General features: G+C 37.5%; 1 protein-coding gene across 1 annotated transcript; it reads left to right on the top strand.

The window, feature by feature from the left end:
- Positions 1-938: 938 nt before the first annotated feature.
- On the top strand, positions 939-13,441 carry LOC100397532 (putative tripartite motif-containing protein 61). The gene is given in 6 exon segments (XM_078338152.1): positions 939-969; positions 2,485-2,556; positions 3,372-3,488; positions 4,898-5,064; positions 12,873-13,299; positions 13,302-13,441. Coding segments are annotated over 6 exon segments (954 nt in total).
- Positions 13,442-14,517: the final 1,076 nt, after the last annotated feature.

Below are 14,517 nucleotides of genomic sequence, written 5' to 3'. Positions count from 1 at the left end.
AAGACCAATTTAGGAAGGTGTTCTAAAAGATCACAATGTTATTTATATTTTACCACACTATCTTTTAAAAAGTCACTATGGATAATTTTTTCATAAAAGAAAAACCTTGATAATAGGATCTCATCAAAATGGAAAACTTTTGTTCTGTAGAAGTTCATGTGCAGGGGATAAAAAGGCAAGCTACAGAGTGAGAGAAAATATTTGCAAACCTCATACCCAACAAAGGATTTGTATGTAGAATATATAATAAACTCTCAAAACTTAACAATAACAACAAAAAATTCAATTAGAAGATGTACAAAAGATGTGAACAGCTATTTCACTGAGGAGGATTACAGATGGCAAATACGCACATGAAAAAATGTTCAATATCATTATCCATCAAAGAAATGTAAATTAAACCCACAAGAAGATATCACTACATACCTATCAGAATTGCTAAAAGAGTGACAACATCAAATGCTGGTAAGGACATGGAGAAACTGGATCATCCATACTTTACTGTGGAATGTAAATGGTAGAGCTACTCTGAAAAACAGCTTGGTAGTTTCTTACAAAGCCAAATATGTAATTACATAACACTTAGTAATTACATTATTGGATATTTACCCCAAGAGAAATGGAAACATACATTCACACCCCCCCCCCAAAAAAAGGCAACTGTACAGGAATGTTAACAGCAGCATTATTTGTAAGCCAAATCTAGATGCCTTTCAGCAGGAATGGTTAAACAAACTGTGGTACATAGAATACTTCTCCACAATAAAAAGGAACAAACAATTGATACACACAACTTACACAGGTCTCCAGGGAATAATGCTGACCAAAAGAAGCCAGTCACAAAAGGTTGCATACTGTATGATTCCATTTATGTAACATTTTTGAGATGACAACGTTCTTGAAATGAAAAACTGATTAGTTGTTGCCAGGAGTTAGGGATGAGGAAGGTGGGGGCTGAGCAGGAGGGAGGTAGGTGTACTTTTAAAAGGACAAACCAAAGGATCCTTGCAGTATTGAAAGTTGACTGGTTGTGAGTATGTGAAAACACAGGTGGTAAGCCTGTATAGCACTTAATACACACACTAACACATACATATGTATGTATGTATGTGTATGTATACACACTCACACATACACACATGCAAATGACTGTAAGTAAAGCTGGGAAAAGCTGATGAAAATAGATGTACCATGTCAATGTTAATAATCTTTTTGTGATGTTAGACCACAGCTTTGCAAAATCTTACCATTGGGGGAACTGGGAAAAGTGTACAGGGAATCTTCTTTTGTTGCTTTTTACACCACATGTGAAGCTACAATTATCACAATAGAAGTTTCAATAAAAAAAGGGTCACTGACGGCCATGTAGAGAAAGGATCGAAGGCAGTGATTCTCACACTTTAATGCCTGGAGGGCTTGTTAACCACAGACCGCTGCACTCTACCTCCAAAATCGCTTATTCAGCTGGTCCGGGTGGGAACTGAGAATCTGCCTTTCTTGCAAGTTCCTGGGTGATGCAGATATTTCTGGCTGGGGAACCACTCTTTGAGATCCACTAAATTAGAGTCATTGTAGCTTTCCCTTTACTTCTATTTATTTAAAAGGGAAAAACAGAGCATATACTTGTTCCTTAGTGTTTCTTTCACAAAGTCTTTAAACACTGCCCATGCCTTTCTTTTAGGACAGCCTTGAAGTATCTAGTTAGAGCAGTAGTTCTCAGAGTGTGGCCCTCAGGCAGGTAGCATCAGAATCACTAGGGAACTTGCTAAAAATACACATTTTGGAGCTACACCTTAGACATGGTGAATAAGAAGCCGTCAGGGTGGGACCCCAGCAATATGTGTTTTAACAAGCACACCAGGTGATTCTGGTACATGCTAAAGTTTAAGGACCATTAGATTAGAGGAAGACAGGAGGATGTTGGGAAGCCAGTTAGGACCTTATTTTATTTACAGTATTAACAAGTAGGTGGGTCCTCCCAGGGGCACCTAATTTTGAAACAGGATGTGGCAAAGGAAAAACTGAGGTGAAGTCTCCATTGGGTAGTGGTAACTGACTTCTAGTCTCTCACCTGCAGATGCAGACGGCAACACTAACTTACCTCCTTCACAGCTGGTGCTGCTCTAATTAACCAATAAAGAGATTATAAAGCACACAAGAAGAAAAAGCCCAAAGTTAACACTAAGTAGCAATTAGTGGTATTAAGCAATGCCTATTATCTGCTCGTAAACATATCAACACCTTGATCTTAAAAAGGAATAAAATTAGACAGTGTTTGTGAACTGCCTGGCTTTCTTATTTATACAAGTCACAGGATAAATTGCCCCTCAAACAATTATGCTTCAAATTGGCTAATTCTGCCATCCCAGAATTTAATCTTTTAGCTGCCTATTGAAGCCCTACTCTGTTTTTTTTAACATGCCACTGTGAGGTTTCTGGAAGTTGAGAGCAGTGTCTAATTTCTTGGCCCCCTTCTATTTTTAGCTGTGATTTTAGATGCTGCTGTCAACATTCAGAGAAGCAATAAGTCATTGGGGACCACAGCTCAGGGTCCAGGTATGAATACCAACTCCATGCACATGAGTCATCCCAGCTCTATTTTTGGAAAGAGGCAGATTACCAGATGATCTTCAGCACTTGCCTTGGCTTCATAGTTATCTAAGAGGATATTAAATTGGAATAATTCTACTCATTTATTGCTCTGCTTGCAAATTAACCAATAAAATGTCAAAAAATACAATACTTTAAACACACACACACCACACACATGTTAGGGGAAAATTGGCAGCTCCTGCAATGGCTCACACCTGTAATCCCAGCACTTTGGGAGGCCGAGGCTGGCAGATCACTTGAGGTGAGAAGTTTGAGACCAGCCTGGCCAACATGGTGAAACCCCTGTCTCTACTAAAATAAAAAAATTACCTGGTTGTGGTGATGCGTGCCTGTAATCCCAGCTACTTAGGAGGCTGAGGCAGGAGAATCACTTGAACTTGGGAGGCTCAGGTTGCAGTGAGCCAAGTTAATACCACTGCACTCCGGCCTGGGCAACAGAGCAGGACTCTGTCTCCAAAAAAAAAAAACCTCTCCTAAGGTCTTCTGAAATTCTCCCCAACTTCTGACTTCATGAAGAGATAGTGTGGCATAGAGGAAAAAATCGGATTGTTGAACTCAAACACATTTAGTGTAAGGTATATGAATGTGCTTTGGTCAAGGAATATGTCGAAGCAGATATTCAGGCCTGATTGATTCAGTGAGTCTGGTGTGCAGGCGCAGATCTCCACTTGTTATATTACCTGTTTGTGTAAGTTCGTACGTGGCTCTGTGCCACTGTTGTCCGCAAAAGGTATAATTGCCCTGCTAACGCTGTACAGGGGCTCCTGGGATTCAGCTCAGCTCAACATGGCTTGACATGGCGGGCGCACTGGCACCCAGAGAAAGCGAGCCAAAGCTGTCCATCCGCAAGAGGGAGCAGGACACAGTTTTGCTTGGTAGTCCCCAGAGAAAGAGTTAAGCTGCTGACCCTGAAGGCAAGAGAGAGCTGGTAACACAATGCTGTGTGGGAGCTACCGGCCAAAGCAGCCAAGACAGGGCAGACAGTATAAAGAGCTAGTGTTAAGTAAGCTGTTAATGAGAGCTGCTGCTGAATAAAATCATCGTTCACCTGTCTACGGCCCCTCGAGTTTTCTTTCTGCTCATCCACCCACTCCCCTCAGACTTCAGCATGGGCTAGACCTGGACCCCAGGATCTGAGGTTTAGGTTTTAATATCAGAACTGCCATATAATAGCTCTTCGGTAAAATGCTTAAAATTCTCTAAACCTCAGTTTTTCTGTCTGTACCATGGACTAAAATGTTTGCCCTGTGTGGTTGATTTGAGAAAAACAAAATGACACATATACAGGTTCTGGTATTTTGTGTTTGGCACACAAAAACTCAGTTCCCTTCTCCTCAGATTAAAGATAATTTCTTGGTTTTGGTATAGGTTTTTTTTTTATCCCGCATAAATTTAATAGTGTATGAAAAAAATTAATTGATTACATGACAAGTCATTTGCTTTCCCTTGTTTTCTTTTCTTCATTGCTTCAGTCAGCATGAAGTTAGTGCTTCTGAGGTTCAGTCAGTTCTAGTCCATTTGCCAATGATCCCGAGGCTCCTTTTATGGTCTGAAAAGTGATATTCATATCTGGAAAGCATCCAAATCATAATGATACTCTAGTTCATGTTTGTCAGACGTAGCTACAAAAACAGACTATAAAATATTAAAAGTAACAGAATTTTTTAATGCCCTAAAAAGAACTGAACAAAAACTAACTGAATGCTTAGACTTGTATGACCAAACACATTACAATACATAATTATAATAAAAAGATAAAATAGGATACAAGTTGCTAATATTCAACTCTATGAATAATAGTAAAATTCTCGGTGAAGTACATTAGCCCTTTGGTAAATATGAAAATAAGTTTTTCTTTAAAATAAATATGTATATATTTTTCAGAGGTAAAAACAGGCAGGCATAGGTGTTAGCTGAAAATCAGTTTTGTTAGACAGCATAATAATTTGGAAAAATTCAATGCAAATGCCTTGGACAGAGCACACATTCTCCAGCTAGTCACCATTTCTATCTCCCTTCTTTTATGCCCACTGGCCCACATGCTTCACACATCACAGATGTACCAAGCCCCTAAAGGCATTTAAGTTTGTAGATCCCAGTTCCAATCATTTAGATCAAATTACTGAGTTTCCACTCAGGCAGCTGGGTTCCAAGAGCAGGAACCTGAGATGCATATCCTACCTAATCTTTGGGTAAAGTTTTGCCTGTTTGCACAAAGATAGTGGCAGTTTCCTATAGTTACTAACCTTTGAGTAATTTAATCTTATTGCTGTTGCTCTTCCAGATTGTCCAACAATCTTTTTAATAATCTCTGCTTTAAATCTGATCTGTATCAATGTTTGGAATACAAAGAGTGGCTTCTGTTTTCCTACTTGGACCCTGACTGACAACAGAGCCAGACTGAAGGGTAGGAGTATAGTTGAACACAACTGCAAAGGAAAGCCAAGCTCAGTATGTATATTTACCAATATTCATAAACAGAAAAAGGAAATCAAGAGTTACCGTCATTTGAGAAAAACCAGCACCACGAAAGAGAAAGACCAAGATGAATAAAGTAAAAACCATGCAGAAAAGGTAACACCTTAGTGAGCAAACAAGAATTTACACTTAAAAAATTGATATCAGAATAAAGATTTTGCAATTGAAAATGTAAATAAGTTACCATGAAAATAGAACAATCACAAAATGGAAAACAGTTTGTTGCAATTAAAAATACAATTGCCCAAATTTTAAGAAAAATTAATAAATGAGCTGAATAATGAATTGGACAACTAGACAAAATTAATATATAAAAGTAAATTCAAAGAACTCTATAGAATATCTAGAGAAAAGAGTCCATAAGGAAATAAGAGTGGTGTAGTATGTGTCAGGCTGTTCTAAGTGTTTTAGTTATAATAACTAATTTAATTCTGACAACTTTTTGAGATAAGGACAATTATTATATACACAGAGGGGTTAAACATGCTCAAAGTCACACAGCTAATGGGTAGCAAAGCTGAAATTCAAATCCAGGGAATGTGACCCCAAAGACCTTGCTCTTAATTAGTATTCTACATTGCCTGTTTTAAAAATAGGAGATAAAAGACATGGAGGATATATTCAGCAAGAAGTTTAATAGTCACCTAACTGGAGTTGTAGAAAGAAAAAAAGCAAACAGGATGAACAGAAGAAAGAAAATACTCAAGAAACAAGAGTAGAAAATGCATCGAGCTGAAAAAAGACTCGACAGACACCACTAAATGATAAAAAAAAAATGACATTTTTCAAAGTAACACATCTAGACACATAACTGTAAAATTTTAGAATTACAAAATAAAGGAAACCTTAAACTTCCAAGAGAAAAAGAATGATATAATGAGTATTGTGAATCGGGTGGACATCAGATGTTTTGTTTGCAACAGAATAACGATTAGTCAATTCTGAAGTTTTGAATTTAGAATTTTATACCCAAACAAGTGTTAATCAAATGGGCAGGCAAAATAAAGACATTTGGACATGCAAGAATTTAGGACATCTAGCATTGATTGCTATTCAAAGAGATAGACCAACAAAATATAGAATGATTCCAAGAAACAGGAAGATTTAAGACATAAGAAACATCAGCAAAGAAAAAATTAAACAGTAAATTTATTGGGCTGGGGCTTGTAAAAGCTTCTCTTTAGAAATATAATAATAACAATAATATATTTCCCTGTAGCTCCAAGCTCAGTATTTGTTTCTACTGGATAAATATTTACATAATCATAGTATTATAAGAAATACACTGTAAATGGCTTTTTAAATTATTACCATTTGAGATTTCAAAAAATCATGTTAATATAATTTAGAAAATACCTAATAGATGATAACAGAGAAAATTAAGGAGTGCCACTAGTTATAAAGAAATTTAAGCAAAAACAAAACAAAACAGATTGTAATTATCAAGCTCTGCTTGATCAAACAATTTTTCTGCCCCTTCGGGAGATAACTGCTTTGCTTCTACATTTTTTTTCATAATAATGGGAAGATGTTATTTTCTTGATTATGTCTCAACTATTCTTGAAAAGACAAGCAGCAACACCTTCCAGCAATCCTGAAGAGATTACTTGGCAGCAATTCAAGACATAGGCAATGAGTTGGAGCCAAATTAGCTACTAAGATATGCTGAATCTAAAAGTTACCTGAAACTTTCCCAGCAAAGCATTTTGAGAAGTTAAATAACCAATACCTCCTATTTTACGTTTTCCAATTCTGAAATTTACTCATAGATTAAATCAAGGTCTAGTAAATATGGATAGTAAAGACATATAAAATTATAACCATATATTATAATGTTTTCTGTTTGCCTATTTTTCTCCTGATTCCTCAACTTTGAGTAATTTATTTTACTTACAGTTACCATGGTGTCTTGGTGACATGTATTTTTCAAAAATGAAAAATATTAAACTCAAAACAAATGTCTCTAGATGACATAAATATCTTTTTAGAATTTTTACAATAAAATGAAACCAAAACACACTGAAAAGAAAATATTCATTTCATTTCATATATATTGTCTAAAAAGATATTTTTAAAAATAAATCAGTAATGAATGCTCATTATTTCTTCTATTCATTTCCAAAACCTCTATTGAGAGCTTCCTGTTTATTTGACTCTCTGCTAAGCCCTGAGAAATCAGTGGTGAAACAGACTTGGTGCCTGCCTTTACAGAGGTTAAACTTGCCAAGAGGATGGTATCTCACATAGAATGTAAACTTTAATTTAGAAAAATTATCCTCTTCTGCTTTCTTTTTTAACTGTAAATTTATATTTGTGACTTAATCTCTTACCAAAATTAGCTATAATCTGGTTTGAAATAATGTTCTGTTGAAAGTTGTGCAGTCAGAACTGAAGAGAAACTTCCTGTTAAACATGGCAAACTTATCATGTGGCTATCTTCTCTTGCTCCTGAATACAATTAAAATAAATAACCAAAATGAAGGCAATGGATATGAGTAATCAGCAGACAAGCACTTTCAATAAATTTTTAATTGATAAAATGAAAGAGAGGTATGGTAAGTGACTTAGCAGAGTAGAGGAAGCTAAAACTGAAGTACCTGCTGAAAGTAGGTAGTTCACTGATGAGGAATGAGCCAGTTGGCTCCACTGAAACTCACAAAAAGTCTCAGGACTTGGAGACAGCAAAGTGTGAATATAGCAAAAGTTGAAATCAGGGAAATAAGTTGAAAGCCTGCATCTAAAGTGGCTGAGCACTCCCAGATCTCCTTCCCCAACCCCAATAGACAACAACCTGCTACACTCCTCCCCATCATTTCTCCCTAAATGACCACAGATTAGTTCTTTGGTGAAATTGAGCTAGAGATGTTCCAGACCTGAAAGCAGTAGGATCAATGGGGTAAGGTACAGGGTTGAAGACAGAGTGATGTATCTTTGAATATTACCTTTTGATATGATTTTGCTCTGTGTACCCACCCAAATCTCATCTCGAATTGTAATCCTCAAATGTCAGGGGAGGGTCCTTGTAGGAGGTGACTGAGTCATGGAGGCAGACTTCCCCCTTGCTGTTCTCATGATAGTGAGTGAGTTCTCACAAGATCTCATTGTATAAAAGTGTGTGGCACTTTTCCCCTTTACTCTCTCTCCCCTGCCACCTTGCAAAGAAGATGTTTGCCTCCCCTTTGCCTTCTGCCATGATTGTAAGTTCCCTGAGGCCTCCCAGTCATGCTTCCTGTTAAGCCTGTGGAACTGTGAGTCAGCTAAATCTTTTCTTAATAAATTACCCAGTTTCTTGTAGTTCTTTATGTAAGTATGAGAACAGACAAATACACTTTTTTTCGGAGACTCAAGGTTAAGGGCAGCTTGCTGCCTATAATCCTAAAATAAAGCTTATTCATATATTAGTCCTCTCATGCACACAATGCTTCTAATTGGTCTTTCAGTATTTCATTCCAAATGGTGCTGAGACAATTGGATATCCACATGCAAAAGAATTAAGTTATACCCCTCCTTAAAACCAGACACAAACATAACTCAAAATGGATCATAGACATAAATGTAGAACTATAAAACTCACTGAAAACAGTACAGAAGTAAATGTTTGTGACTATGGGTTAGGCAAAGACTTCTTAGGTATGACAGCTAAAGTGCAAGCTGCAAAAGAAGAGAAAGATAAATTGGACTTCATCAAAATTTCAAACTTTCATCCTTCAAAACATACTATCAAGAAATTGAAAAGACAACTCACAGAGTAAAAGAATACTCACAAATCATATATCTAATAAGGGACTTGTATCTGGAATATATTTTTAAAACTTTTATAACCCAATAGTAGAATGACAAGTAATCCAATTAAAAATGGACAAAAGACCTGTATAAAAAGACATTTCTCAAAAGAAGATAGCTACAAGGCCAATAAGTACATGAAAAGATGCTCAACATCATTAGTCATTAGAAAAGTGCAGTCAGAAATACAATGAGATATCCCTTTATACTCACTAGAATGGCTATATTTTTTTAAAAAAGGAGTGGATAATAGCTATTGGCAAAGAAGTGGACAAATGGAAACATTCAGATATTGCTGATGGGAATATAAAATAGTGCAACACTTTGAAAAACTTTTTGGCAATTCTTTTAAAAGTTTTATATAGAACTATTACGTGATTCAACAATTCTACTCTTAACATATACCCAAAAGAAAGAAAAATAAAATATGTCCACATAAAAAAATTATACATTGATATTTATAGAAGTCTTATTTGTAATAGTCAAATAGAAACAATCCAAATGTTCATAAACTAATAAATGGATAAATAAAATGTGATATGTCCATACAATGTAGCATTATTTAGTAATAAAAACAAATAAATCATTCATACATGCAGCCATATGAATAAACCTTGAAAAATATTCTAAGGTTTATTGTGTTGTTTGCACAACTCTGTGAATATGCTACAAATCTTGAAGTGCATGCTTGAAATAGGTGGATTTTTATGGTATGTGAAATGTATCTCAAGCTATCAGAAAAATGTAAATGGACTCTGCAGGCAGACTCTGACTAGATACCCTCCTTGCTGAAAGTCAGCTGGGTCCCTCCTATGTTGAATAGGAATGGTGAGAGAGGGCACCCTTATCTAGTGCCAGTTTTCAAAGGGAATGTTTCCACCTTTACTAAGAGTAAAGTAGGTACTGATAAAATGTATCTCAAAATAAGCAATTTATGACAAACCCACAGCGAATATCATACTGAATGGGCAAAAATTGGAAGCATTCCCTTTGAAAACTGGCACTAGACAAGGGTGCCCTCTCTTGCCCTTCCTATTCAAGCAATGGGGAAATAATTCCCTGTTTAATAAATGGGTTTGGGAAAACTGGATAGCCATATGCAGAAAGCTGAAACTGTTCCCCTTCCTTATATCTTATACAAAAATAAACTTCAGGTGAATTAAATATTTAAAAATAAGACCTAACATCATAAAAACCCTAGAAGAAAACCTAGGCAAAACCATTCAGGACATATGCATAGGCAAGGACTTCATGACTAAAACACCGAAAGCAATGGCACCAAAAGCCATAATAGACAAATGGGATCTAATTAAACTTAAGAGCTTCTGCACAGCAAAATAAACTATCATTACAGTGAACCAGCAACAAACAGAATGAGAAAAAAAAATAGCAAGTTACCCATCTGACAAAGGACTAATATCCAGAATCTACTAAGAATTAAAACAAACATACAGAAAAAAAAAAAACAAGCAACTCCATCAAAAAGTAGGCAAAACGTATGTACAGACACTTATCTGTTTTTTACATTTAATATATAATTGTATTAATTATATATAAATATGTTAAATTTATTAAGTGAGCTAGGTACAAACAGTCGTCTTACAATTTATGGTGAATCAATTTTGAATTAATTGATTGAATTAATGTGCAGGCATATATTCTCACAGTAATAAAAAAGAGTGCAAAAAGCCTAGCCCAATTCTTTTTCTTAAGTTTTAATTTCATATTTGTTATTGTTAATTAATTAATTTATTTATTGTATATATATATTTTTTAATCGCATTTTAGGTTCTGGGGTACATGTAAAGAACATGCAGGATTGTTGCATAGGTACATACATAGCAATGAGGTTTGCTGCCTCCATCCCCATCACGTTTATCTGGCATTTCTCCCCATGTTATCCCTTCCCAACTACCTGCTCACCACTGTCCCTCCCCTAGCACCCCCAACAGATCTCAGTGTGTGATGCTCACCTCCCTGTGTCCATGTGTTCTCATTTTTCAACACCCACCTATGAGTGAGAGCATGTGGTGCTTGATTCTCTGTTCCTGTGTCAGTTTGCTGAGAATTCCCTACAAAGGACATGAACTCATCGATTTTTGTGGCTGCATAGTATTCCATGATGTATATGTGCCTAATTTTTCCTGTCCAGTCTATCATCGATGGGCATTTGGGTTGGTTCCAAGTCTTTGCTATTGTAAACAGTGCTGCAATGAACATACATGTTCACATGTTTTTATAATAGAACGATTTATAATCCTTTGGATATGTACCCAGTAATGGGATTGCTGGGTCAAATAGAGTTTCTATTTCTAGGTCCTTGAGGAATCGCCACACTATCTTCCACAATAGTTGAACTAATTTACACTCCTACTAACAGTGTAAAAGTGAACAGATACTTTTCAAAAGAAGGCATATATGAGGCCAACAAACATATGAAAAAATATTCATTATCACTGGTCATTAGAGAAATGCAAATCAAAACCACATTGAGATACCATCTCATGCCAGTTAGAATGGCGATCATTAAAAAATCTGGAGACAACAATTGCTGGAGAGGACGTGGAGAAATAGTAACACTTTTACACTGTTGGATGGAGTGTAAATTAGTTCAACCATTGTGGAAGACAGTGTGGTGATTCCTCAAAGACCTAGAAATAGAAATTCCATTTGACCCAGCAATCCCATTACTGGGTATATATCCAAAGGATTATAAATCATTCTATTATTAGAACACATGCACATGTATGTTTATTGAAGCACTGTTTACAATAGCAAAGACTTATAACTAACCCAAATGCCCATCGATGATAGACGGGGCAGGGAAAATGTGGCACATATACACCATGGAATACTATGCAGCCATAATAAATGATGAGTTCGTGTCCTTTGTGGGGACATGAGTGAACCTGGAGACCATCTTTCTCAGCAAACTGACAGAAACAGAGAATCAAGCACTGCATGTTCTCACTTATAGGTGGGTGTTGAATGATGAGAACAATGGACACAGGGAGGGGAGCATCACACACTGAGGTCTGTTGTGGGGAGGACGAGGGGAGGGACAATGTGAGGTAGAAAGTTGGGAAGGGATAACATGGGGAGAAATGCCAGATATAGGTGATGGGGATGGAGGCAGCAAACCACATTGCCATGTATGTGCCTATGCAACAATCATGCATGTTCTTTACATGTACTCCAGAACTTAAGATAAAATTTTTTAAAAAAGAAAAATATTAATATGTGGGAAACCATGTATCCCTGCACCAAAGAGTCCATTGTAGGACCCTGGTTTAGGTCTCGTTAAAAAAAAAAAAAAAAAAAAAAAAAAAAACAAGAAAGAAGGAAAGAAAGAAAGAAAAGAAGGAAGGAAGGAAGAAAGAGAGAGAGAAAAAAAGAAAGAAAGAAAGAAAAATGTAAATGGACAGCCACAGATCATAGAAATGTATAAAAAAATAAATGGACAGCCATAGATCACAAATCATATTGGAAAGCCTCCAACATGATAAACAGTAATAAGCACAAATAATAAAAATGAATTTAGGGAAAAAAGAGACACTGCAGGAAACAGAAGAAAAGATCACCTAAAATAGAAAAAAAAAACAGACCTACTAAATTGGAAACTGGGGATGTGGCCCAGGCAATCTGTTACCACCACCTCCAGGTAATTATAATGCAAGGAAGAATTCTTTATCTTGGACCTGAGGCTGCTTTCTTGAAGAAAACTTGACTTTATTTCATTAAATGGCAAGAGCAGCAGTCCAGCTAATATGTTGTAATATGCAACTACAGGCTGTGAAGTGTTCATGGCAGTAGACTCGAGCTAAGAAGCTGAGGGCTTAACAAGTTTCTAGAAGCTGCCATCAACATGTCAAGTCAGTAAAACTGAAAGCTGGTCAGATTTCAAGGTCTCAAAGAAAATATCTACTGCTTACTGGGTCTTGAGTGCTAGAGAGCTAGGCCTTGCTAAAATAATTACTTTACCTACCATCTTTGTTTAGGGCTCAGTGGAATTTGTGACAGGCCTGAATGTTCTCCGAGCAGTGGCCAGTTGTCACATCTGTCTGGATTACTTGAAATACCTAGTGACAATTAGTTGTAGGCATAACTTCTGTTTCTCCTGCATCATTATATCCTGGAAGGATCCAGATGATATTTGTCCCTGACTTTTTTGCCACTTTTGCTGTGCAGAAAGGAAATGGACAAGTGATCCTCTGCTGGGTCGTTTGACTGAAATTGCTAAGCAACTCCAAATAAGAAGCAAGAGAAAGAAGCAGGAAGAGAAGTATGTATGTAAGATGCATAATCAGATTTTGACCTTTTTCTGTCAGAAAGACCTAGAGCTTTCATATTCAAGTTGCAGTTTCTCCACTGATTACCAGCATCACTGTGTGTGTCCCATTAAAAAGAAGCCTGCCTCCTATTATAGGAAAAATTGAAGCAACACACTGCACTGTGGAAGGAGAGAGTGGAACTAACTGAAAAAGCTCTAACTATACAAACCAGAAAATTATTAGAAATGAAGAAAAAGGGAAATATTTTGTTGGAGAGAGAGAAGATAGTGCTGTAGGATCAACTCAGAATTACAACTCCCAGTGAAACTGCAGATGGTGAGTGGATGCCATATTTACAGACAGACTTTATTGCCCGCAGATCAGGAGATTCCCAGGTGTAGGAGCCACATGGGCGACCAGAGTGGCTGTTTCTGCAGGCGTGGCTGTTTGGGCTGGGGCCACAGCGCAGCGGCACTCTGTACAAAATACACTGGTTTGGTTGCCCTGTTAAACCAGCAATTGGAGATTTCAGAAGGCAGATTAGCACATTAATCTGATTAAATGAGACTTAAACAGAAAGCCAGGCCAGAAGATTCCCAGGCAGCAACGTGGTTCCAGCCAGTGCAGTGGGTCACTGCATGGGAAATCACACAGATCCCGGCACCCTTGCAGCAGGCAACTAGAACAACTGGGAAAGAGTCAACAATTCAACTTAAAAAAGGGGGGGCTCTGAGGCAGGAAGCCAGGTGATCAGGCTCCGCGGGGCCCACTCCCACAAAAACAAACAAAACAGCAATTGGAAACACTCGGGGTTGAGAGTTTCATGGCAAGCATAGCTGAACCCAGGATGATGCAGCTCGGAAAGGGAGGGGCATTTGCAATACCCAAGCACTCGACCCCTACCGAGGTACACTGCCATTGCTGACACAACCTGCCATTGCTGAGGCAACCCACCATAACAGAGAGAGTCTGCCACTACAGAGGTGGGCCATCATCAAAACGGCAGCTCTAATGACACCCATATAAAGAGGAATACAGGGAATTACACACAGCAGCAGGACAGAGCCCATGGCAGCAGGGCAGAGCCCACAGCAGCTCAACATAGCCACTAGAGGTAGGCAGTGATTAGACTGCCTCCTTGCTGGGCAGGACAGTGCAACGGATAGTCATAAATAAAGCCCTAACTCCATGGGACAGAGCACCTGAGGGGAAAAAAGGGGCTTTCTGAGTTCTGCTGCAGCAGACTTAAACATACCTGCCTAGCAGCCCTGAATGAACAACTGAGCTCACAGCTCAGCACTTGAGCTCCTATAAATTACAAACTGTCTCCTCAAGTATAAAGTACAGACAGTCTCCTCAAGCAGCTCCCTGA

This window comes from Callithrix jacchus, chromosome 9 (genome assembly GCF_049354715.1).
Source record: "Callithrix jacchus isolate 240 chromosome 9, calJac240_pri, whole genome shotgun sequence".
Lineage (NCBI taxonomy): Eukaryota > Metazoa > Chordata > Mammalia > Primates > Cebidae > Callithrix > Callithrix jacchus.
Note: the sequence above shows the minus strand (reverse complement) of the source record. Positions and strands in the feature narration are given on the sequence as shown.